General features: G+C 45.7%; 1 protein-coding gene across 2 annotated transcripts in view; it reads left to right on the forward strand.

The window, feature by feature from the left end:
* Positions 1 to 27278, forward strand: part of ANTXRL (ANTXR like) — a 51090-nt gene that overhangs the window by 10408 nt on the left and 13404 nt on the right. For both annotated transcript variants that reach the window (XM_035267778.3, XM_035267779.3), the window contains 5 exons: positions 43 to 103; positions 5060 to 5158; positions 24710 to 24779; positions 25285 to 25363; positions 27008 to 27094. In XM_035267778.3, the coding sequence (XP_035123669.1) occupies positions 43 to 103; positions 5060 to 5158; positions 24710 to 24779; positions 25285 to 25363; positions 27008 to 27094 (396 nt within the window). The remainder of the gene's footprint in view (positions 1 to 42; positions 104 to 5059; positions 5159 to 24709; positions 24780 to 25284; positions 25364 to 27007; positions 27095 to 27278) is intronic.

Raw genomic sequence — 27278 nt, forward strand, 5'->3', positions numbered from 1 at the left:
AGCTCACTCCCCCTGCCCCGCCCCACCCTTCCTGTGTTGCAGCTGACGTCAAAGGTCTGTATTGACGTGACATCGGTGGAGCCTCCCACTGCGTGTGTAGGAGGTGAGAGCTGCAGCCAAAGGGCGGTGTGCACGAGTGCATGTGTGTATGGAGGGTGTGCATGTGTTTGGTATGTGTGGGGAAGAATGTGTGTGGGGACTGTGTAAGTGTGGTGTGTGTATGGTGTGTATGTCTTTGATGTGTGTGGTTTGTGTGTACGTAGTTTGCGTGGGTGCAGGATGTGCAGTACGTGTGGGAAGGTGTGCTGTGGGAGGCTACATGTGTGTGAAGTTTGTGGGAGAGTGTATGTGGTCCGTGTGGTGTGAAAATGTGTGTGTGATCTGTGTGTGGAGTGTGGATATGTGCTGTGAGTGTGGTGTGTGTGGAGTATGCATGAGTACTGCAATTGTGTGTGTTGTTTTGTGGGGTGTATGTTCTGTGGGAGCTAAGAAACTGTGTAATATGTGTGTGTGGGTGTGAGTGTATATATGGAGCATATATGCATATGTGTGTGGGGGGGGTATAGTGCAGAGTGGGTGGCATGAGTGGGAGTCTTACGGGAGTGTGTGGGAAGGCTGCCTGGTATGTGGGAATTGTCTAGTGTGTGTGTGTGTCGTGTGGGAAGTTGGGAATGTGTTGCTGTGTGAGTGTTGTGTGTATGGGATGCATGGTGTGTCTTTGGTATTTTTGTTGTATGTGTTTTTGCTATTTATGTGTATGTGTGTCGTGTGTGTGTCATGTGGGAAGTTGGGAGTGTGTTGCTGATGTGAGTGGTGTGTGTATGGGATATGTGGTGTGTCTTTGGTATTTTTGTTGTATGTGTGTGTGTGGTGTGTGGGTGAGTGTCATGTGGTGTGATGTGTGTGGTATGGTATGGGTTGAGTGTGTTTGTGGTGCAGTGTGCATGGGTGGGTGGGTGTGGACGTGGGGCCCCCGTGGGTGTGTACGTGAGTGTCTATTGGTGTGGGGGGAATGTGCGGGGGTGATGGTGTGAGCACCTGTGTGCCATCAGTGTGTTGTTATCTCACAACAATAAGTTTAGCTGTAAAGCCAGAAAAGGCATGTGTGAGAAGCTCTCAGGGAAACACCAGCAAATGGCATGGAGCGGCAGTGAACCCACCCACGGGCCAGGAAGGCCAGGCAGGTGCAGGAGCTGAAATATCTGTGCAATTTACCACAACAACAAAATGGGGAACAGGAACCAGGCGATGTTCTAAGGGGATGACGAACAAGAAGTGGAGGTGTCAACATCCCACAGCACCCTGGGAGCTGGAAACCTCCATAGCCCAACAGAGGCATCCACACAAACACCCTTGGATCCCTCAGTCCCACAGGATAAATCTGAGCACCCATCCCTACTGTCTAGGACATGGAGAGGATGCCCTCCTGCCAGTCAGGGTCCCTGCATGGGTGGTAACAGCCCTGTGTGGGCCTCTGTGATGCCTCTGTCTGTCCTGAGCTCTGTCTGTGCGTGCTGGGGCTCTGCATGGCTGGCATCTGCACAACTGCAGCTTCTGGAGAGGAAGGGAGCCCTGGGCGTCCTCCCTCCATGGGGACAGCAGGAAGCCCTTAGCAAGACCACCAGACCCTCCAGCAGCTGGGCTCTGGCCTCCCGGTTCCTCACTGCAGGGCGCCCTGGTAGTGGGCTGTGGGGACAGACATATGATTCATGTCTGAGCGCTGCTCCCCATAGGCACATGGCCAGGAGCAATTTGTGCAATGCCAGCCAGCTCCAGAGGTGCCTCCCATGCACAGAAAGGATGCTGCCAGACCTGTCATGAGCCAAAAGGCACTGGGCTATGCAGGGACTGGCACAGGACTGGGAGCTGGTAGGTTCCAGGAACAGGAGCTGTGCTGACACTTCCATGATTGGTCCTGGGATCTGGTCCCCACCCTGCCTCTCCCCCATGCAGTGCTGAGGGTGGGGGTGGAGGAGAGAGCTCGCCTCCCCCCTTGGGGAATCTTTCTGCTGCTCCTGATGTAAAGCCACCCAGTCATGCAGCCAGCATGACAGCTGTGCTCCTCTGATCATGTCCCTGGACATGCACAGTCTGTGGCGTCTCAGCAGCCCTGTCAACCCCAGGTGAGGATGTGAGTTGGCACTCCTCCCTGGAGGCAGCTGGGTTGAGGTGACAGGTGCCCTCTGACCACCAGGTTGGCCCTCTGCCTCTGCCCATGTGACCCGCCAGTCACAGCTCTGACCTATAAACTGTTCACTGACGGGCAAAGCTGCCCCACACAGAGGTTGACACTCACTGGAGGGAAAGGCCAAGGCAGGAGCCTTGAACCCCAATGCAACAGGATGAGCCTTCTCAGCAGGCTGCCACTGAGAGGCCAGGAGGGCTCAAGGGAGCCCAGGAAGGAGGTCAGGGAGGGAGGCACACAGCCCAGACTCCCCCATTCAGCCCTGGGCCTCATATCCAACCTGGCAGAGGCCTCTGTTGGCCTCACTGCCCCAGGCCCGTCTTGAGCCCATCCCACACACATGGCTGGAGGGTTTTAGCAGACATCTTCCTCTCCAGCCCGGCAGGTGTCTGAGGCTCTCAGTAGGATCTCCAGGCCCTCCAGGGGTCACTCTCTGCTCTGGGCCCTGTGTGCAGAGGTGGGACCAGGTAGAGTGTAGGCACTCTGCAAGCCCTGCCTCAGCTTGAAGGGCCGAGCCCACCTGTCCTTTGCAGCCCTGCTCAAAGGACACCTCATTCTGGAAGCCCTCCCTGATGACCAGCCCCTCTGACTTCCTGCAGCCCAAGGGCTTGGTCTGTCCTTCCCATGAGCCACTTGTCACCCAGGTTGTACCATGTCTTCTGGTTGTCTATGTCTAAGGCATAATTTTCAAATCTATAGGCAAATGGAAAGGATTGTGCAATGAACATAAACGCACCTACATCCACCACTGGGATTCTACAATGAATGTTTGCCCATGCAGCTTTGTCTCTGTCTCCCTTTCTCTCTTTTGTTTTCTTTTTCTATGTTTTTTTGAGATGGAATTTTATTTTTGTTGCCCAGGCTGGAGTGCAGTGCTGCAGTCTTGGCTCACTGCACCCTCAGACTCCTGGGTTCGAGCAATTCTCCTGCCTCAGCTTCCCAAATAGCTGGGATTACAGGCATCCACCATCAGGCCCGGCTAATTTTTTGTACTTTTAGTAGAGACAGAGTTTAACCATATTGGACAAGCTGGTCTCAAACTCCTGACCTCAGGTGACCCACCTTCCTCAACCTCCCAAAGTGCTGGGAAGACAGGCATGAGCCACTGTGCCCGGCCGCCCTCTCTCTCTTTTCATTCATCCACGTTGAGGCAAAAAAAAAAAAAAAAAAAAGCTTGCCTGCAATACATAGTCCTAACACAGCCCAGAATGTAGTCTGCAATTACCCCATCTGTAGAGCTTTGGGGCAGTCCTCAGCCCTGCTCAGGGTGGCTGAGTTGGGCTGACCAAGGGGTGCAGACCACAGGCCCAGCTGCTCCCTCCCAGGCATACACTGAACCCAGTGTCTGGCTGGCCCGGGCTTTGTGGAAGCCTGAGGGGGAAGACAATGAGAGTATAGCCTGGCAGCATCAGATTTGGAAGGAGCTGCTGTCAGCCTTAGTGGTAGGAGAGGACCTCATGCTTGTCCTGAGGGGGCCCAGGTCTGGTTGTTCAGAACAGGGCACCAAGCTGGACTTTCCTGCTCTCTCTCACAGCCTCTCTCTCCCAACAGTCCCAGGCTCTTCCTAGGATAGCATACTGTCTATCAGCTGGATGCCCATAAGGGCTGGGCTGGCACCTTGAACAGGTGAATCAGTCCAGGCCCAGCCAGCTGATGTCATCAGTCAGCTTCAGGGTCCTTGGAGTGAGGTGGGCCTGGGAGCTCCTCATCTGAGGAGGGCAGCTTTCTAGGTCCCAGCCAGGAGCTGATATGGAGAAACACAAATGCACTGAGGCCTGCATTTCCCATTCTCCAAGAAAGCTAGAAATCTGGATATTTATGGGAAATGTTCAGGCTTGTAACTGTGGGCTCCCATTTTTGAAAATACTCAAAAGCCTAAGAAAGCATGTCGGCAGGCCAGCTTCGATCACAGCCTGCCTTGAAGGCACGGTGCTGCAGGAAGGCAGGAAGCAGGGTTCAGAGGAAGCTTTCCTTGGGTGCATGGACCGGGGCAGCCCAGGCATCAGCAGGGATTGGAATGAGCAGGGCCTGGGTGAGGAGGCAGGCGGGAGGCCAATGCCCTTGGCAGCTGCAGGCCTGTGGGAATCCCGGCTGGATCCTCGGGCCAGCCCCACCTGCTCTGTGTCCGCTGTAGTCTTTGGCTCAGGGCAGGAGCCACACTGGTGGAAGACACACTCCCTGAGCCTCAGGGTGGGGGCCCATGGTCCTTGGTGGGTCAGGAAGAGCAGGAGATGAGGAGTCACCTGTAGGTTTCTGGAATCGCAGCTAACACTGGGCTTCTGTAATGGATTCCCCTGAGCAGGGTCCTAGGTGACTGGCCTGCCCCACCCGAGTCCTGGCCCTGCTCCTGTGGGTGTCCTGCCTGCCACAGGCACACAGAAAGATGGGGAGGAGAGACCCTGAGTGTTCAGCAGCCCTGAAGGGGGCATCCAGGCCTGGGTGCCCAGCTCAGGCAAGAGACAGGGTGTCCTCAGGCAGCCTTGTGGCTCTACTTACACCTCACATCAGGGAGGGCTGGCTGAGTGCACGGCCTGCATCCCTGGGGCCTGACTAAGTGCTGCAGATTTCAGGGAGGGAACAGTGTGCTGATCCTGCCCAGTGCAGGGGCCAAGGCCTTTTCTGAGCTTGTTGGTTCAGGGATGATGGGGACAGGGCCCTTGAGTACTCAAGGCCCAGCTGCCTCCTCCTGGACCCTCAGTGACACCGGATGAAGATTTGACTTGGTGAACACACAAATGTTGGTTCAGACACAGCTCCTTCCTTGCAGGAGCCTCTGTGAATTTGGTGTTGGAGGAGGGCCTCCAGGAACAGGGAGGTCAGTGAGGAGGCAGCCCCCCGCTTCCTCACTTAGACTTTTGAATGCTTTCCTTGCAGAACCGTATGAAGTGCTTATTCATGGAAATGGCTTTCAGAATATGAAGAAACCGAATGAAGTTATTTGCAGATTTATCTTCACCCTAAGCAATGTCATTGGTGAGTTGTCTCGGTGCCTCTGAGTCACGTATTTCCCACACAATGCCACCTTTCCCCACAGCCAGCCAAGCCTCCCAGCCCTTGCTGACCACTCCCTGTAGATGCTGTGGAGTTAGAGGCCATGAGGACAAGTGGAAGGAGGCACTGGGAAGCCTGGCCACCCGTCCCTTCATCTGCCAAGCAGGGAAGTAACAACTCTGCCTGTGCCCCAAGAGCATCTCAGATCAGGGCTTCTGCCTCAGTGAGGCTGGGTTTAAGACTGGGTGTGCACTCACAGCTGTATCTGCCCACCTTGGCCTCAGTTTCCCCTTTCTTTGAGACCTCAGGACCCGAAGCCCACAAGTCCACTCCTGGGAAATTGGCAGCTATTGATTTTGGAAAGTTTGTCAAATATCAGAGGTTTAAAACACTCAATATCACAGGTCTTTGTAAAATAAGTCATTCATTTGACGAAAGTGATAAGGATTTTTTTTTAAAGGTGAAAACCTTTCTTCTTTGAGCAAGACTTAATTTTCTAAACAAGAAGCCCTAATAAAAACAGCATGAAGTCAGTTAAATTTTTCTAAATTTTATAAATAACCTAGAAAATTTAAATCTTGTCTGTAACATGTAACTTTCATAGTCCTTTTATAACCTTATTAAGGAATCAGTTAATGCTTTAAGAAAACCTTATTAATCTGATCCAGTGGCCCATATGGTGGTCTTGCATCAGTGTGCCTTTGACATTAATAATTAATTTGTAGAAAAACTGAGCTTATTTTAACTCTTAACATTGGCCCTTACAATCTCACATGCCCACCTCCTCTGCAATAGTCCCTGGGCCTTAAGGAGTTGAATAGTTTTAATTTCTTGCCCTGCATCTCCAGAAAGCAGTTTATTTTTACTGGCATCTTCTATCTGGCCTGAAGATGAGGCTTTAATTGTTGTTAGTGTTTAAGATTTAACAGGACTTGGTGTCCTTTTTAGACCCAGGAATCAAAGCCGCATAACTTATGTCACGAGGACTTTACAAGCATACACAGAAAGATGCACAGATGTAATAACTTTAATTTAAAAATGTTTTAAATCTGTTTTTTTCCTAAGCAAACCAAAACTTAATCATAATGGCATAGGAATTGTTCTAATAAATCATAAAATCTGTTAGGCCAATTACCAAAAGGCAAAAGAAAAGAGCGTCTGCACAGAATATTACGTTGGAAGAAAGCATTTTCTTTAGACCATTAAAAACACATTGTTAGCATCAAGTCACAGCAAACAGAACTTTGAGTAAAAAAAACTTATACAAGCTGAAAATGAGTTGAATGAAAGTGTTACTATTTTTCACCCTTTAAAAGGGGAAAGAAAATCAAAAACAGTGTCATGTCATAAAAGTTGAACTTTGGGGTAAAAAAAATATAATCTCATAATTTATTAAGAGTAAATGAACCCCTTGAGAAAATTTTATTGTTCTAGCCAATTATTTAGTATGTAAGTGTTTTTCTTTAACATCAAGCCCAATCTCTAGAAAGGCCAATTTCCTTTTAATTATAGACAGCTTGATTATATAAAATTTTTTAAAAAATAAATCCTCTTGTTGTGACTTACACAGACCATTCATGACATTCTTGGGCTTTCTGGTTTGTCCTGAATATCTCTCCTTCTTAAACTATGAGTCATTTTATTCTAGGATTAAATTTACAATACAAGATTCTTTCTCATGTAAAATTAAAATTTTTATTCTCATATAAAATTATGAGAATATCCTGGTTTGTCCTGAATATCTCTGGTTTGTCCTGAATATCTCTCCTTCTTAAACTATGAGTCATTTTATTCTAGGATTAAATTTACAATACAAGATTCTTTCTCATGTAAAATTAAAATTTTTATTCTCATATAAAATTAAAATTTCAATTGCCAAAAAAAACTATTTTCATAACTTTCTTTACATTTCTTATTTTCCTGGTTCCTTTAACCTTGTTTTGTACATAACCTTTAAATAAAGTTTCAATTAGACAAAAATTGTTCACTTTTTTATAAAGGACACACATTTATTGAAAGAATGTTTCCCTACAATATATTTTGATTGGAAAATATTCAAATAATGAAATACCTATTATTTAATTTAGTATAACTTTAGATGCTAAATTATAATGAGTTTAGCTTTAAGTATTTATCCCATTTAACCTAGCTTATTTATGAAAATGGTGACAGTTATCATTTAAAGTTTTGAAACCTCCATTGCTAAATTATAACTCAGACAGTGAAAAAGATCTGACCTAACTGATTCCATATTGCTTCTAACCTCCAAGCTTTCCTTGTTCATTTCTGGGCATCAGGGAGGAACTCGGATTAAAGAACTTACTTTAACAGTATTTTCCCAAAACAAGCCTTACTGCCTGTGGACTAGACTACCTAAAACCACAAGATTAGAAGTTTGGTAATCTCACTATATTCAAGATGTAGCTATTTTCATTAAACCAATATCAATGTCTTATTTATTGAATTATAGAAGCAAAGATCATTCTCTTTTGGGCTGGGTTTACCATTTTGTAGCCCCATGCCAAATTTTGACACCTTATAGTATTTGTCAGGGATAAGTATGAAATTGTTTGATTAATAAATGTAAACAAAAATGTATGCTGGCAATTTTTAAGGCATTTCTTATATTACTTTACCAATAATTTTAAAGCTAGCTTATTTTTTTGAAGATTTTACTTAAGTTACAGAAACTTAAAAAAGGATTTGACTAGTCTTTTATGTTTTCCTGATAAAGTATTTGATTCAAGCACTTTTATTTTCTTAAGCCAATTAGTTAGAACTATTTTATATATTTTGAGTGATGAAATCTTGTATAGATGACTTACAGATACATAGATGTGTTAGGCATGTCGATAGAAATACATCTTACAGATTCATAAAGAACTTTATTTACTATCTTAGGCTTTCAAGTTCTTGATAACCTGTTTCACTACCCTAGGCAGTTGTCAGCTAAATAGCCTTAAATTTGTACATTAAAGGAAACAACCTAGGTGAAAATCAAATAGCAAAACTTACATAATAAGATATGAAGAGAAAAAAGTCTGGTGTGCTAGAGGGAAATTAAATGGATTTAATCGCCAATTAAAGATAAAATTATAGAAATTATAAAGTCCTTTTAAATATATGCACACACATATATAGACACATACAAAGATCTTATAGCTTTTACTTCAGAAGTTTAGCCATGAGATAAATACAAATTCACTGGAAAAAAAATGTTGGATTCAAACAGTGGTTTTTATCTTAGTAGAAAAATAACAGCAGATTTAAAGCAGGCAGAAAAGTAAATAGAGAAAAGGAGAACTTAGGAAGTCTATAGTTTGCAGGTCAACCTTAGGGCTCTTTCTTCTTAATGTAAATATGCCCAAAAATATATTACTTCCATTTTACATAAACTCTGGCAAGTAGAGGTGCCATAAAACCTATGGAGTGCTCAAATCGGGGTCATTCTTCTTGTTTCTCCTCATTCTTAGATTATTTGTTTCCCAGTTTTTTCTTAAAAGGAGGAACTGTGCTGTGGCCTAGAGATTTTGTGTGGTGGATTGGTGCATGCTGCTTGTGGGCAGGACTCCACATTGTGTCACCGCTGAGTCATTTATACCCTCTTACATGTCTCAGTTTACATATATATGTTTATATATAACCTCTGCTCAAAATGCTGGGTGATCAGCCCTTATACGTGTTTCCTAGATGAGCCTTTTGTAAATTGATTTTTGCTAGGGATTTCTCTGTATGACCACTGCACCTCACCAGGTCGCTGGTCACCCATGGCGCCTTTCAACTGAGAGAAGCAAAATGCCCTTTCTCTTTGGAGCTGAGAAAACTCAGTCTCTCATTTACCTATGAAAACATAAGTTCAGTTCTGCATGGAAATGCACACAGAGAAGCTGAATCAAGATTAATTTTGGGAGAAAAAGCAATAGAGAAGAGCCTTTAGAATGTATCTCCAAACTAGAATGAGGATCCTCAACAACTTCCTAGGAGAAAAACTAATAACAACATCCAAGAACACTTCCTGTAAACTGCACTTACCCACACTTAACTTTATAGCTCTCATCTGCCATCACACATGCCAAAGTCAAATCCTCTCACAGTACTAGATCATCCCTGGTACCCTCAAAGCCGAAGAGGTCAGGTCACGCAATGCAGGGACACAGAACTTTAGACCTAAGAAAAATCTGCCCATGTCTCTTGGAAACTCCCCATAGAAAACAGAACACTCCAGAAGGGGTGAGTGCACTTTTGTTCTGAATTCTCTAAAGAGGTTGAAGTCACTAGAAGCGCGCTCTAGATTTTTTGGTACAACAGAGAGTAAAGAGGGAAGGAGATATAGGATGGAAGAAAAGTAAACAAAAGAACGTGTTTTGTTAATACAGGAAACCAAGTGCATAGTTTTTCAGGGTTTTTTTCCTCTTTCGCAGCTGGGATTTTAGCCAAATTAAAAAGGCTTTATTATCTACAATTTGACTCGAATTTGACCAAGTCAGGTAGAGTCAGTCAAATCTGATGGGAGAAAGACTGGAACAAACAACAACAAAAAACACCAATGATGTGATCACTGAGTGCTCTAATGGTAAGGGAGAAATTCAGACCAGATGGCTGTTAAACTTTAGCTAAGACAAAGCCTCAATTCAGCTACTTACTTTGGGGTGGGTCTCAGGCTGAAAACTACTCTCTACCATCCTAGAAGCAAGAAAAAACTCGAACTCATCTTCCTGCTGAGAGCAAGCTCAAACTCCATAGAGAATTATCTGCCTTCCATCATCATGGAAGCAGGAACTCTTGCCTTCCCATTGGAAGCAAGTAGAACTCCAAAAAAAAAAGAGGGGAGACTTGTACAGCAAAATAAACTTTAGATATACACCAAATTTGGGGAGATCAGGAATTCTATGGAGCGAATGTTCCCACACCCCAGCAAATTGTCCTATTGGTTTGAGCTTTAAAGTTAGTTCATGCTGATACCAAGCACCAATAAGAGATTTGTCAAAGGTCAGGGGGTACCTTCACTCAGAATCCCTCTGTGGTTGCCAAAAGTGTGAACCTCAAATATCTGAGACAGGTCTCAGTTAATGTAGAAAGTTTGTTTTGCCAAGGTTGAGGATGTGCACCCGTGAGACAGCCTGAGTTAGGAGGTCCTGACAACATATGCCCTAGGTTGTCAGAGCCCGGTTTGGTTTTATACATTTTAGGGAGGCATGAGACATCAGTCAGCATATGTAAGATGAACATTGGTTCAATAGGAAAAGACAGAACAACTCAGAGTATGGAGGGGGCTTCCAGGTTATAGGTAGATGAGAGACAAATGGTTGCATTCTTTTGAGTTTCTGATTAGCCTCTCCAAATAAGGCAATCAGATATGCATTTAACTCAGTGAGCAGAGGGATGATTTTGAATAGAATGGGAGACAGGTTTGCCCTAAGCAATTCCCAGCTTGAATTTTCCCCTTAGCCCGGTGATTTGGGGGCCCCAAGATTTATTTTCCTTTCACATCTCAAAGTGCTGGGCTAGCATTGTTCTGTTACAAGTTGTACTTCCACAAAAATGTAACCCGTAACAGATAAAAAGTTTAAAAATGGGAAATACAGTTTGCATAATATTAATAGTTCTGAGCTCTGAACCTAGGCTTAAAGGCAACCAATTGAATGAATCAAATGAACATAGGGAATGAGGTGAGATCATCTTTAACTATGTGGCCTGGTTTTTTATTTTGTATATGTTGGTATTGACTTTCCCAGAGGAATTTATCCAGGTATGGCATGTAGTATTAGCAATAGTACAGACATTTTCTTATTTAACCAATGTATACCAAAGGATCTCTTAAGTCAGGTTCTGTCAAGTTACAAGCAAAAGGCACTAATTACGAAATTTCAGTTACTCCATTATCTTGCCAAGTGAGGAAGGTAGCATTAAGGAGCGTAAGAGTCTCATTATACTCTGGAGTCTTGTTTCAATGTCTTGAAGAAAGCTGTCTATAGTGTGCAAAGGTCAACTCCTCGTCCTAATTTCAGTTTACTTCAAAAATATGTTTCTCCATAACATAATTTTTATGTCTTTTAATATACCCAAATATATTTAGTCTTCCTATAAAATTTAAGAAACCAAGAACCACCATACATTTATGTTAAGCAATTTGTTTCTTTTTAAAATCTTATTTGGAAATAATCCAGACATTTAATCAGTATTATTAATTAAATGTATCAGACTCATCACCTGAGAAACCTGAATACTTATCCAGGTGACCTTAGGGCAAGTTTGTACAACCCCCTTACTATAGCATCTAATACTTGTCCGACCTACCCTCTGCGGGAAGACTGAGCTCGTTAGGAAAAAACCGGACCGCAGGCTAGAGGAAATTCCTTAAGTTCAGGCTTTATTGAGAGGAAAGAGCCTCCGGGCGGACCAGCCGGGAGGAAGAGGAGAATGGCCGCGCAGCTCAGAGGGGCAGGGTTATTTATAGGGGGCTGAAGGGCTGGGGGTGGGGAAGCCAAAAGCCGAGGTGGTGGGCAACTGTTGGTCAGTTTGAACTGCTGGGCGGGAAGCTGGGCAGCGGGAAGCTGGGCAGCATGAGGGCTAGGGCCGGTATCGGTATGTAAAGTGAGAGATAAGGGAGCCTCTTTGTGGGGGAGGGAAAGAGAGAGAGAGCTTTTGCGGTAGGGGCAGAGTTTTCCAAACATTCCCGACTCCTTAAAGAAAAGAAAAAGGGGGGTCGGGGCATCGGTTGTCTCTCTGGCTACTTCCTGCTGACAAGGGTCGACGGGGGGGGGGGTTCTGAAGAGGTTTCTTTTCCTAAGGAGCCTGGATGGTCGGGGAGAGGTCTGTTTCTTGCACTCGTTCAGGGTAGGGTTGGAGCAGCATCTGGTGGATGGTGACTCAAGTCAGTTCTTGAAAGCGCCGCTGTAGGAACTGTAGAAAGCAAGGAGCAATAAGTAAGATTAGGCAAACAGCTACTAGGGGCCCAAGCAATGGGGACAAAAGGGTATACATAGAGGAAGACCACCACGCTGTGGCTTCAGCCGAGAACTTCTGACTCTGCAGGTTAGTTTTGAGTTTCTGGAGGCTCTCGATTCGGGTTTCTACTAGGCCGGATTCATTGATGTAGTAACAGCACTCTTCTTGTAGGAAGATACAGGTCCCTCCTCGTTCAGCAGTGAGCAGGTCCAGGGCTCTTCGGTTCTGCAAGGCAACTTGGGCAACTGAGGTGATCTGTCATTGGAGTGATGCTAAAGACTCAGTAGAGTCATTAATAGCCGCTTGGAGTTGTGAGGTCAGTCGGGATATGGCCAGGTGAGAGTGGACTAGTGCCCCTCCTCCTAATCCTGCTGCAAGTGCTGAACCAGCAAGGGAGACACCAACGGCAATGGGTAGGAAGGCAGCTCGTCGGGTGCGGCGATGGGGAGTTTGCAGCATCTGGAATTCGGCTGGGGAATATATAGTGAGTCGAGGGACTAGGGTTACCGGGAGGACTTTCTGTGTATTTTCAGATGGCTGGGTGGGTTGGGGAAGAGGAGCGTTGGCGTGTTCTCAGAGAAGGCTGCGAAGGAGAGTAAAGTAGGGGAGGTAGCTGTCTAGAGGAGTAGTCTCTGGTGGTGGGGGAGTTGAAAGTAGGAAGGGGCAACCATATAGCAGCTCAAATGGGCTAAGCTGTGATGGGCCCCGGGGGCCTGCTCTTACCCTGGTGAGGGTGATAGGAAGTAAGGTTACCCAGGATTGGCGGAGCTCAAGCATGAGCTTAGTCAGATGCTCCTTTATTAGGCCATTGGCCCGTTCCACCTTACCAGAGGACTGAGGATGGTAGGCAGCATGTAGCTTCTGGAGTTCTGAGGCAGAGTATTGAGGGCTAGGAGAAAAAGGCTATGTGGGCTGGCGGTGGGGAAGGTTATGACGGCCTTCAGCTTTGAAAGGATGTCTCACCCCAGAAGGGGAACTGGGCAGGTGGGGATTACTAAAAAGGAGTGGGTGAAGGGAGTGGAGTTATATGAGCACATGAGTGGTGGGGTTTGACAGGGGATACTCAGGGTCCCATCGATTCCCATGACTAAGACCTGGGAAGGGGTGAGATGGCCAGAATAAGAAGGAAGTGCGGAGTAGGTAGCCCCCGTGTCTTGTGACCCTAGGCTCGGCGAGGGTAACCGGAGTCGGAAAGCCAGGGCCCCGCTAGTCATCTAGCAGCCCTAGTAGACTGGGGAACGGAGCTCCCTCGGAGGTCGGCTCCTGGCAAGCAGGCTCCTCCCTACTGAGGGTGACCGCCGGCTGTGTAACGCCAGTGTGTCTGTTTTGAGGAACCAGCACCCTGGGGAAGCTGGGGCAGTCTGACTTCCAGTGTCCCGGGAGCCGACAGATAGGGCAAGGCTTAGTTGGTGGCTGTGGTTGTGGACAGGCTCGGGACCAGTGTCCTTCCTTTCCACATTTGAAACATGCCCCTGGAGGGGCATGGGTTTCGGCCTTGGGCTTCTGGTTCCCTGCCAGCCTTAGAGCCGCCACTAGGGCTTGGGTCTGGAGGGCAGCCTTCTGCTTCATGTGAGTTTGGCGGGCAGCCTCAGCCGCATCTTCCCTGGCATTGAATACTTTAAAGGCCATTTTTACCAGGTCTTGGATGGGAGTCTCTGGCCCCTCTTCTGCTTTCTTTAGTTTCTTTCTTATGTCGGGTGCTGATTGGGAGATAAAATGGGAGGCTAATACAGTGGCCCCATTTTGGGAGGCTGGATCTAGTCAAGTGTACCGGACTAGGGCTTCTTATGTTTGAGTGAGGTATTGGAATTCTTTAATATAGGTGGACGGGTTGGCTGAGAAGGATCCTAAACGTTTCTCAATTTGGGACAGGTCTTGGAGTGAGAAAGGAACATGGACCCTGATTAAACCTTCTGCGCCTGCTACTTCTCGGAGTGGGGCCAGGATAGCTGGCTGGTGGGAGCAGGTGTGGGCCGCCACCGGAGAGGCAAGAGGAAGTGCGGCCTCTGAGGGAGGGGGCTCGGAGGGAGTAGAGGGAGAGCGAGGCATGGCCTCTGAGGTAGGAGGTGCAGAGGGAGTGGGGGAAGGGCGTGCCGTTGATGGCGAGTGGTTGCTGAGATTGGCAGGAGAGGACAGATGTTCAGGCAGATCCTCCGGTGAGGAGTAGGGAGGGGGAGAGGTAGTGGAGGAAGATTTACGGGGGGTTCGAGATAAGAGGATTTGGTAGGTGGAGCAGGAAGAACATAGGTTGGGGTGGGTACGGAGGTCCCAAAAAGCCTGGACGTAAGGAATTTCATTGTCCTTGCCCGCGCGGCGACAAAAATCGTCTAGATCTCGGAGGGTGTTGAAATCGAAAGTGCCAGTCGGGGGCCAATGTGACTGGTTACTGAGTTTGTATTGGGGCCAAGCCACCTGGGACAGGAAAATAAGCTTTTTCTTTCTGAGGGTTTGGGAATATCCCAATTTGGTAAAATTTCGCAGCAAGCACCCGAGGGGGGTGCTCAGAGGTATTTTGAACTCCGAATTTCCCATGGCAGGCGCAGCTACAGACTCTCCGGCGCGGATGGGCAGATGCAACGAAAAGGTGTCCCCATTCGTTGCAAATTCCCCGGAGTACAATTAAGTACGGAAAGGGAAGCGGTCAGAGGGGCGTCCCCCATCTGGCGGCTGTCCCTCGGAAGGCTCCTGGAGCCGGAATGGAAGACTCCCTTGGCTCGGCCGAGACTAGGCAAGGAGTCCGTGCGGAACGCCGGAGAGGGAGCAACTGCACCATGCCGTAGGAAGAGGAGACGGGAAGCGGGGGAAGGCAAAGCAAGAAAAACTTGGCTTACCTTAATCGGAATGTGGAGGTGGCAGGGCCAGTGTTGGGTAGGTTGGGGAGGGGGGCCGTGGCCGGGCCAACGGCCCCAGCTCCCGTCCCGGGTTTCCGGCACCATTTGTCCGACCTACCCTCTGTGGGAAGACTGAGCTCATTAGGAAAAAACCGGACCGTAGGCTAGAGGAAATTCCTTAAGTTCAGGCTTTATTGAGAGGAAAGAGCCTCCGGGCGGACCAGCCGGGAGGAAGAGGAGAATGGCCGCGCCGCTCAGAGGGGCAGGGTTATTTATAGGGGGCTGAAGGGCTGGGGGTGGGGAAGCCAAAAGCCGAGGTGGTGGGCAACTGTTGGTCAGTTTGAACTGCTGGGCGGGAAGCTGGGCAGCGGGAAGCTGGGCAGCATGAGGGCTAGGGCCGGTATCGGTATGTAAAGTGAGAGATAAGGGAGCCTCTTTGTGGGGGAGGGAAAGAGAGAGAGAGCTTTTGCGGTAGGGGCAGAGTTTTCCAAACAATACTTTCTTGAAAGAGCCACCTCCTGACTAGAAGGCCACCAACCCAAGCCATTACAGCAACTCATAACAGAATGACCCTGCTCCAAGAAAGCAGAAAACAATAGCTAATTCCACCACCTGTAATATCCTGGCTAATCAGAGGTCCTGAGTCTGTCCACATGACAACTTCACTGCTAGCATAACTAGCATTCGGGAAAACCAGCATGCTGATCGAAACTGCAACCAAGTACCCTCACAGAGTCCACCTCACTCCCCTGCTATCTCCACTGGAGCAGGTGCTGGGAGATCTGAAGATAAATCACATTAAGGACTCTTTGCAGACACTCTCTGGTACCAGCCTGGAGTCTGGTAGCCTCACTGGATGGCTAGACCAGAAGAGCAATAACAATCACTGCAGTCTGGCTCTCAGAAAACTCCATCTCTGGGGGAAGCGGGGGAGAGCACCACATCAAGGGAACACCCCATGAGACAAAAGAATCTGAACAGCAGCCTTAAGCCCCAGATCTCTCCTCTGACATAGTGTAGCCAAAGGAGAAGGAACTAGAAAAAACAATTCTGGTAATATGACAAAACAGAGTTCTTTAACAACCCCAAGAGATCACATTGCATCACCTGCAATGGATCCAAACCAATAAGAATTACCTGAAGTGCCAGAAAAAGAATTCAGAAGGTTTATTATTAAGCTACTCAAGGAGGCACCAGAGAAAGATGAAAACCAACTTAAAGAAATTTAAAATGTATATAGGATATGGACCCCCCCCCAAAAAAAAAAACTCCACAGAAATAGGTAGCATAAATAAAAAACAATCACAACTTCTGGAAATGAAAGACACACTTAGAGAAGTGCAAAATACGCTGAAAAGTTTCACAACAGAATCCCACAAGTAGAAGAAAGAACTTCAGTGCTCAAAGATAAGGCTTTTGAATTAACCCAATTTTAAAAAGACAAAGAAAAAGAATTAAAAAAAAAAAAAAAGAAACAAAGCCTCCAAGAAGTTTGGGATTATGTGAAGTGACCAAGCCTAAGAATAATTGTTGTTACTAAGGAAGAAGAGAAATCTAAAAGTTTGCAAAACTTGTTTGAGAGTCATGGAGGAAAACTTCCCTGGCCTTGCTAGAGATACAGATATCCAAATGCAAGAATCTGAAAGAACATCTGAAAAATTCATTGCAAAACGATCATCACATAAGCATCAGGTTAGCTAAAGTTGAGATAAAAGAAAAATTTTTGAGAGCTATGAGGCAAAGGCATCAGGTAACCTACAAGAGAAAACTTAAAAGATACAGAATGGCAGAATGGATAAGGATTCCAAAACAAGTGTCTGTTTTGTGATACTTGTCAAGAGACTCACTTAACACATAAGGACTCACGTTAACTTAAGGTAAAGAGGTGGAAAAGATATTCCACACAAATGGACAACAAAAGTGAGCAGGAATAGCTATTGTTATATCAGACAAAACAGATATTAAAATAACAACAGTTATAAAAGACAAAGAGGGACAATTATATAATGATAAAAGGACTAGTCCGACAGGAAAATACCACAATCCTAAATATATATGCACCTAACACTGAAGCTCCCAAATTTATAAAACAATTACTACTAGACCTAAGAAATGGGATAGATGGCAACACGATAGTGTTGGGGGACTTCAATACTCCCGACAGCACTAGACAGGTTAGCAAGATAGAAGGTCAACGAAGAAAAATTGACTTAAACTATACTCTAGAACAAATGGACTTAACAGATATTTACAGAACATTTTACCCAACAATTGCAGAATGTACTCTATTCACCAGCACCTGGAATATTCCTCAAGATAGGCCAAATCATCATATATTAGGCCACAAAACAAGTCTCAATAAATTTAAGAAAATCCTAATTATATCATGTGCTCTCTTAGATCACAGTGGAATAACATTGAAATTCAGCTTCAAAAGGAACCCTCAAAATCATGCAAATACATGCAAATACAAGGAAATTAAATAATCAACTCCTAAATGATTTTTGGGTCAACAATGAAACCAAGATGAAATTTTAAAATTCTTTGAACTGAAAAATAATAGTGACACAACCTATTAAAACCTCTGTGATACAGCAAAAGCAGTGCTAAGAAAAAAGTTTATAGCATTAAATGCCTACAGCAAAAAGTCTGAAAGAACACAAATAGACAATATGAGGTTGCACCTCAAGGAACTAGAGAAATAAGAACAGACCAAACTCAAACACAGCAGAAGAAAGAAAATAACAAAGATCAGAGCAGAACCAAATGAAATCGCAACAAAAAATTATAAAAGATAAATGAAACAAAAATCTGGTTCTTTGAAAAGGAACAAAATTGATAGACCTTTAGTGAAATTAACGAAAAAAAAAAAAAAAACATAAGAGAGAAGGCCCAAAATGAAATGGGAGATATTACAACTGATACCACAGAAACAGAAAATGACTCAAGGCTACTATGAACACCCTTATGTGAACAAACCAGAAAACCTAGAGAAGATGAATAAGTTCCTGGAAATATACAACCCTCCTAGATAAAACCAAGAAGAACTAGAAACTCTGAACAGACCAATAACAAGCAGTGAAGTTGAAACAGTAATTTAAAAATTGCCAACAAAAAAGTCTAGGACCAGATGGATTCACAGCTGAATTCTATCAGAAATTCAAAGAAGGATTGGTATCAATTCTATTAAAACTATTCCAAAAGACAGAGAAAGAGGGAATCTTCCCCTAAATCATTCTATGAATCCCCTATCACCCTAATACCAAAACCAGAAAAGGACATAACAAAAAGAGAAAACTACAGGTCAATATCTCTGATGAACATAGATGCAATAATCCTCAACAAATACTAGCTAATTGAATCCAACAGCATATCAAAAAGATAAACCACCAGGATCAAGTGGGTTTCATACTAGGGATGCAGGGATAGTTTAATATACCCTAGTCAATAAATGTGATACACCATATGACCAGAATTAAAAACAACAATCACATAATCATCTCCATAGACACAGAGAAAGCACATAACAAAATCCAGCATCCATTTATGATGTATTTCTTCATATGTTTGTTGGCCATTTGTACATCTTCTTTTAAGAATGCCTATGCCTAACATCATTAATTATCAGAGAAAAACAAATCAAAACCACAATGCAATACCATGTTACTCCTTCAAGAATGGCCATAATTTTAAAAATCAAAAAATAATAGATGTTGGCATGGATGTGGCAAAAAGGAAACACTTTTACACTGCTGGTGGGAATGTAAACTAGTACAACCATTATGGAAAACAGTATGGAGAATTCTGAAAGAACTAAAAGTAGACCTACCATTTGGTCCAGCAATCCCTCTACTGGATATCTACCCAAAGGCAAAGAAGTCATTTTATTAAAAAAGACACTTGCACACTCATGTTTATGGCAGCACAATTTGCAAATTCAAAAGTTTGTAACCAGCCCAAATACCCATCAATCAGTGAGTGAATAAAGAACACACACACACACACACACACACACACACACACACCATGGAATACTACTCAGTCATAAAAAGTAACAAAATAAAGGTATTCACAGCAACCTGGGTGGAGCTGGAGATCATTATTGTAAGTGAAGTAACTCAGGAATGTAAACTCAAACATCAGATGTTCTCACTGATAAGTGAGAGCTAAGCTATGAGGATGCAAAGGCATAAGAATAATACAGTGGACTTTGGGGACTTGAGGAAAAGGGTGGAAGGTGGGTGAGGGTTAAAAGACTGCCCATTGGGTACAGTGTTCAGTATTTGGTACTGAACCAAAATCTCAGAAGTTATCATTAAATAACTTATCCATGTAACAAAACATCACCAGTTCCCCCAAAACTACTGAAATAAAAAATAAAAAATTAACAACCACTGAGCATTAGTTCCCTTTACTTTCCCATTTTAAAATGTATACCCTGTTGTGAATTTCAATAAATGAGCTAACTGTGAAATAAATAAATAAATTTAACGTAACATAATCTTAAGATCTTAAATCACATGAAAAGTTTATTTATAAATGTTTACCCCATTTACATTTGCCTCATTTATTTTTAATAATTTACCTACATTACCTATGAACATTGAGATAGCAGACAATGCTGGAACCTTCTCAAATTATTTTTCTGCCAACCATTTTTATACCCTGTAAATATCAGGTGTTCACCTAATTAAGAAACTTATAGTTAAATATTGGGTATTTTGCTGATAACTGAAAAGATACAGCTGTTTTCATTAAATCAAAAATATTAAGTTAGTCTTACCAAAAGAATGCCCAAAGATCATTCTCTTTTAGGCTGAGTTTGTAGTTTTATAACCTTTGTGCCAAACCCTGACACCGCAGCGTGTTTAGCAAATATGAAACTGACTAGTAAATCCAGTAGTAAATCCAGCATACATAAAATGTATGCTGACAATTTTGAGAACATTTTTATCCTACCAAAAATGTTTAAATCAGATTATTTATTAAAGATTTACTTAAGTAATGTGGACTCAAGAGCATTGGGGTTAATTACCACATATTTTATATGAGCACCCATTTATTTAAGTCAATCTAAACAGAATTCCTTAAGGGATTTCTGGTTGACTATGTCAGATTTTACCATGTAAACACAACATGACACTTGTACGTATGTGTAAACACACCTAAACATATGCATATACACACACAAAGATTTTATAGCTTACATTTTAGAATGTTAGTCATAAGACAATGAAACATACAAACTAACCAGTTAATTAAAGACCTGGTATGACCAGACACAGTGGCTCATGCCTATAATCCCAGCACTGTGGGAGGCCAAGGTGGGCAGATCTCTTGAGTTCAGAAGTTTGAGACCACCTTGGCCAACATGACAAAACCTCATCTATACCAAAAATACAAAAAAACTCGATGGGTGTGGTGGTGCAGGCCTGTATTCCCAGCTACTCGGGAAGCTGAGATGGGAGGATCACTTGAACTTGGGAAGTGGAGGTTGCAGTGAGCCAAGATCATGCCACTGCACTCCAGGCTGGGTGACAGAGTGAGACCCCATCTCAAAAATAAATAAATAATCTACTTAATTTAATTAAAATAAAATTTGAAAACATAAAAAATAAAAGCCTATTGAATAAAAATTATATTTCTGACAAAATTGGTAACTGTTAACATGGCTAAACTTTATTTGCTCCTATCAGTAATCTAATGAGAGCTGATAAAAATTTTGAGTAAAACTTTTTATAGCAGTTTGATTTTTAGCAACTTCTTTTACGCTTTTTTGAATTTTTTTCAGGTTTGAATGAATTGAGTTAAATTTTCAATGTTTAGATTTAGCTACGACTGGTTGAATTATGTAATAAAAACAGAATCTCCAAGCAGCCCTGACTGTATCTTTTGTTTGACAGTCTGTTTTTTTGAAGGGGAAGGAAAGCATTATAGCAGTTTTATAGTATTGGATTTTCCTTTTCTTTTTTCTGTTTTTTTTTTCATCCCTTTATGTCAGACAAAGCAAAAATTTTATACCAGACTGAGATATATTATTGCTCTGAGTTCAAGATTTTGACCTGTTTAATCTGACAGCCTAACTTTTGTAAACATTTACCTAGTCCTTTCTTTAGACTATTCATGTTTTAATTAACTGCTCCCTCACTCTAATGGTTAGACAAACCTAAATTTACATTTCCAAAAAATGTCTAGGTTGTGGGTTACCATGGAGCTTTTGTAATTTGTAAAGCCATTACTTTGAAAACCCTTTAACACTTTTTAAGCAAATCTTGGCTGGAATACCATAAGCAGTGAACTTATCTCAATACCAGCAGAAAAGTCTGAAGATCTGAAGCATATAGAATAAAACAGAGATAGAAACAGAACTTAGAACATTCTACATGTTAACTCTATATTGGCAAAGTTTTTTAGAGAGTTTGAATAATGACTATTTGGCTCTGAACTTTCCTTGATGGACTTTGCCCATCAGTTTAAAATGTGCACAGAAATGGGCTATAATAAGTAGTTGGCTGGAATCCCAGAAAATCTGGCATGCCTTAATGCTTGAGAATCCCATGCCTTTTGTATTTAATCTCTCCAGAGCAAAGAAAATCCTGCAAATCTCCTGTCAGGAAAGGTCAGGAGTTTGGACAGGTGCTTTGGACAGAGGCAACTGCCCTAGTGGCTCTTAGTTAGCCATCCTGCATCCATGATTTGGAATGCCGATTTTTACAAGCAGATTTTCAGAAACAAGCAAGAGAAAAGAGCCAAATCAATTACAGACACACAGAACCAAACAAAAATCAGTGTTGACAGAGATTTTACCCCAGGTGTGCAGGTCAAACAAAATATTTAATTAGGCAAGCAGAACTAAAAGTGAATTTGCCAGAAAAGACATGCCTCACAAACAAACGTAACTTATGTAGAAACAAGGTGCTCAAATCAGAAAAACCCTTGTCATTACACCAGAAAGAATTTACCGGAAAAGACAAAGAACTGTTATCATCTCAGGAGGGATGTAAGGTCTTTAGCTTACGGTGGCCTTATCCAAATCAGATGCTGAATAAGTGAAGAGCTTCTACTCAAAAGCAGAAGGCTCAGCCTGAGTGAAGACTCTCCAGGGCAGAAAAGGCAAGTCACAGAAGCAGAGAGCTCCGAGGGCTCCAGTGAGGACTGCCGCCAGTTCCAAGGATTGCTGATTTCTTCCAATAGCGGTCCTACTCCAGGTCCTACTTCCAGAAACAACAGAGTTTCTCTCTAAAAGAAAACAGTATTTATTCAGGAACAGTGTCCTGTGCTGGGAATACGTGTGTCATAGTAATGTGCATAGTCAGGGAGGTAAAAGAAGACCAGGGCTTTTGAAGGAGAAATGAAGATTAGAGAATCGTTTTGAGACCATTACCCTTGCCTAAAAAGATCAATAGCAGGGTGACACTAGCCCAAGGCTGGACAGGCAGTTCTGGGCACATGTTGCTGTGGCAGTGTGTTTTGCGTTAAGTTTGCAGGGGCTTTAGTGGAAGGTTATGGTTTTAGGAAAGTCTTTTGTGATAGTTTTTGTTATCAGGAATATGGGATAAACCCTCTCTTTGTAGCCTTTCTCAGCCCTATTGTCATGGATTATTATTTTTTAACACAAGTGACTCCATTTTAGTGCTGACAATTTTCCTGTAAGGATGGAGAGCTAGAGAGAAGCATGATGGAAGAGCTTGCCCAGGGCCATACAGTTCACTTTGGAGGGTGGGAGAGCAGACCCAGGTGATCTGCCTGCCCTACCAGGGCCTTCTGCCCCGCTGTGACGGCAGCTCTTGTGGAAGGGGGTACCCAGTCTTCCTCCATGAGGTGAATTCATCTGCCTTCTCTGTGAGCCTGTGGGTGTACTGGCTTCCCACCCTGGAGGTTCCCAGTCTACCTCTCCATACACAGGCCAGCACTGACTTCTCTCAGCAGGAAGCCCATGCCGCAGCTTTGGGTGGCTGGTCCAGTAGTAGACAAGAAGCTTTTTTTTTTTTTTTTAATTGAGAATAAGCTTGAAACCTATTTTCACTATTAGGAAGATGTCTCCGGAAAATGTTCCTAGAGTGTGAACACTGAACCCGCCTCTTTTCCGCCCCCACTAGATGGCAGCATGCCTCCCCTGGCCTCTGATGCCAGCCTGGAGGTGTAGGTCAGGGAGAGACTTTCCTCCCTCTGTCCTGCATGTGTCCCTGTGGGACAGCAGGGGCAGAGCCTGGTTCTGGCTTCTGGAAGTGAGCCCCCAGATGCAATTTTTATCAACCTAAATAACTAGCAGAGAGAGTCTCTCTAAACAGAAATACTGTTTATTCAGGAACAGGGCATGGCAACAGGAAAACACGTGCCAGAGTAAACTGTGCAAATTTACGGAGGTTAAAAAAAAAAAAAAAAAAAAAAAACAGAGAAAGGTTTTTAAAGGAAAAACAAGGAGAATGACATAATGGTTTTGAAATCATTATCCTTGGCTACACAGGTCAATACCACATGTTCTGCCAGTCCCAGGTTGTCCTGGCAGTTGCTGGGCCCTGGGAAGCCTGGGTCCTGGTAGCTGAGCCCAGTGGGCGCAGAGCTGGAGCAAAGCCAGCGGACAGACGCAGCCCAGCCCACACCCTCCCCCACAATTCAGGAGGCATGGAAAGGGTGTGGGCTCAGGAGAGAGAAGCTTCCATGTCTGCATGTTATGAATCTCTCCTGAATCCACCACGCTCCCACACAAATGAATGAAAAAACACATAAGTAAAAACTGGAAAACAAAATTACAGACTTAAAAACAAAAACGCAGTCCCCTCTTCAGGCTTACCCATCGTGGTAAACGGTGTCACTGTTCACCCAGTTGTTCTGGCAACACTCAAAGGTCACCTTTGACTCCTCCCAGCCTCCTCGCCACACCCAGTCCACCAGCAAGAACTGTCGCCTCCATGTGCAGAATATATCCTGGATCTCCCCAACCTGGACAGATTCACTGCCCAGGAAATAAAACCCAGCCCCTCCCCAGGGCCCACGAGGCCCTGCCCCTGCCCTGGGTCACTTCTTTCCCTCCTTGACAAGGTCAGTGAGTCACTGCCAGGGGCATTGGCACACGCCACTCTCTCAGCCGCAAGCACTCTTACCTGGGATCTTAGTCCAGCTGGCTCCTGATCTTTTTAATCTCAGCTGAAATGTCACCTCTTCAGAGGGAATGTATTTTTCATGGAAGTTTTCAACAGTAGTAAAATAACAAGGGTTGTGCAATGAACGTGAAGCAGCCATCACCTACTTTCAATAATTCTCAACCTGCCCCAACCTGCTTTCCTTGGTACCCTTACCAGAGTATTTTGAAGCAAACCCCTGGCCTTGCATCATTTCATGTACAAATGTGTCAGTTCCTCTAGACCAGAAATTGTTTCTACAAGATAGAGAAGTCACCCATAATGAAGTGGCTGTCCCTTCCCCCCTGGGCACCGTACCTCCTCTGGTCATGGACATCACAGCCCGTTGCACTCTGTCATCTCTTTTGTCCTGTTTTTGTTTTGTTTTCTGTGTCCCCTGCAATCCCTAAAGGTGAGTCCCTTGAGAGCAGGACTCTGCCTGCCTGTTCCTGTTACACAGCCGGGCACTGCACGGTGCCTGGGTGTGCTGGGTGTTCACAGGGGTCTCTGCAAGAGGAAGGCAGAGCCCACATGCTGGCCACAGGGTCAGCTCTGCATGCCGTGAGCAGGGAGGGGTAGGGACACTGGTCAGACATGTGCATTGACATTCTTCTCATGTCATTTTATTTTAGATGAACAGCCAATTCAGATCAACCAGAATTCCATGACTTGCCCTGGGCCAAAACTAGAAAAACCTGGAGAGTAAGTACCCCTGACAGGAGGCCTTAGTGGGCAAGAGGCCAGGGGGTCAGGGTTGGGCATCGTGAGGTGTACAGAATGTGGATGCTCCCTGCTGGGACAGCAGGTGTCTCCAGCTGGGCAAAGAGCCCCCTCTTCCCCACATCCCTTGTTGGTGGCCCCAAGGTGTTGAGGATCTGTGAGGAGGGAGGATGAGGGAGATGATTGTCTGAGGAATGGTCCCTTCACTCCAGCTTGCCTTTCAGAGTTAAGCCAACAGACTGTAAAAGCCGGAATGGTGACACCAAGCAGACCTCCCTCCCTGGTCACTTAGGAAATGGTCACAGTGGCATGAGACCCCATGCGCGGCCACTCACTGCCTGACCCGCCTCCCCCTTGGTCATCATTGCTGAGTTAATCTGCCAGTGTCTGGGGAGTGACCTCTCGTCACTTGTGCTGTCCGCTGGCCAAGGGCAAGAACTGCATCTCTCCTGGCTGGCTCTCACCACCTGTATTTTTGGTGCTTTAGGAAGTTCTTAATTGAAGTCAGCTTGAACAACGGCGTCTCATTCTTCAAGAGCAATGTCAGCGTCACAGGCACCAAATGTGTGAGTACCAGCGTGGGGCTGGAAACATGTATGAGGACTGCACTAGAAGGAGACACACCCTGGGGAGGGTGGAAAGGGCAGACAGTTCCCAGGCAGTCCCAGAAAGCAGCGTGTGCAGCAAGAACCTGGGGCTACTGCAGTTACCTGGGAGGCTGTCTGCCAGGAGCCAGAGTCCAGGGCCTCTACAGTGTCCAGTTTCTCCACATGGGCGTCCCAGGCCCAGGAGCTCTGGAAGACTCCACGCACTGCCATCAGGTTGTGTGTGCCACAGAACTGGTGCCCCAGCTGCTGATCTGGTCCTAAACCTGCTCATGTCCCTGGCCCCCAAGCCTGCCTCATGGTCACCTGGTGTCATCGCCCAGATGCCTTCAGCCCCCTTTCTGCCTCTCCTCCTTGCTTGGGCCATTAAGCTGTCCCTGTCTCTTCCTCGAGCCCTGCAGTATGTCCCCTCCTGCTGCTAAAGTTGAGGCTCTCAGGCACTCAGACTGGGGCTCAGCTCCAAGATGCCCCTGGGAATGGAGGTGCTGTGCCCCAGGTCCCAGCTCTTCAGAGCTCCACGTCTTTGGGCAGCTTGGCCCAGGGCTGCATAGGCAGGAGGATGTGCTGGAGGGACGGGTGGGAGGCCTGAGCCAACCGCGCCACCTTGTGCCCAGTCTCACTTGTGAGGACGCACCAGTGTTGAGAGTCCTCCCTCTGGGTCTACCCTTGCCAGTCCCTGCTCATCTATGGTCCCTGCTCATCCATGCACAGATCAGCAGGCTGAATGCACACATCCCCATCAGTAATCCACCCACTGACTGCTCGACAGCAACAGGCACATGAGGAGCTGCCCTGGGACTCCCAGCAGCCTTCATGCTTGGCCTCAGTAGTTCCTCTCCTTCAGCCAGCCTGGTTCCCAGCACAGGCTCTCCCTCCTCCCCTCCTCTGCCCTCCCCATCAGCCTTCTCTCTAAGCAGAGTTCTGGACCTGGGGAAGGCTTGGGCAGCCTGTGTTCCCACGGATGCTGCTCAAAGTCCCTTTATTGTGAGGAACACCCAGAGAAGTGCTCCTGTTGCTCACACCCCATGCAAACCTGGTTCTGAGCCAGGAATTCCTCTGAGCTCTGTAAACCTTACAAGTGCCCCCATGGAGGGAGGCTCATTCCCCTTGCACAGGTGTGGAGACTGAGGCTCAGAGCCATGTGTGAATGTGCCCACAGTGCAGAGCCTGGAAGTGGGGAGAGAGGCTGTGGGGGATGGATCCGGGTCTCCTGTCCCCTGCTCCTGCACCTGCACCTCTCTCCACCACAGTACCCCCACCCTAGCCCGTCTTTATACCTGTAGATTTTGTGGTCCTCACAGAAGCCCTGTGCTGCAGGCGAGGTGTGCAGTAAGGGTGGGGTCATCAGACCACAGAAGCTTCTGGGACTTTCTTTGCAGGGTTCTAGGGCAGAGCCTTTCAGCAGGGCCAGAGGAAGTGTCTGTAGCTCTCTGGGGCCCAGCCCTGGCCGCTGGCCCCACTGTGGCATGTGGAGGCGGGGCCAGCTAGGGAGAGCAAGGAGTGGGCAGATGGGCCCCCAAGTGGGAAGAGGCCACCCAGGCCCTCCTAGGCCTGGCATCACTCTCTCCCTTGGGCATGGCTCATGGTGCTCTCTTTCTCCACCAGGGCTTTTTCAGCAACTGGCTGTATTTTCTGCCGCTCCTGCTGCTGCCACTGCTGCTGTGCTGTCTCTGGCTACTGTGCCGCAGGAAGGCAAGTGCTCCCTGCCCACCCAGCCCTGGGGCCCAGGCCCATGCCCGCCCTCTGAGAGACTTAACATGTGACTACCCCATGATCCCACCTACGGGAAGTTTCCTTCAACTCCCGGCTCATCACGTGAGCCTGGGGAGGCACAGACCTGTCCACATGTTCCCAGAGCCTACCTAGCAAGCCTGGG

Source organism: Callithrix jacchus, chromosome 12 (assembly GCF_049354715.1).
Source record: "Callithrix jacchus isolate 240 chromosome 12, calJac240_pri, whole genome shotgun sequence".
NCBI classification, from domain to species: Eukaryota; Metazoa; Chordata; class Mammalia; order Primates; family Cebidae; genus Callithrix; species Callithrix jacchus.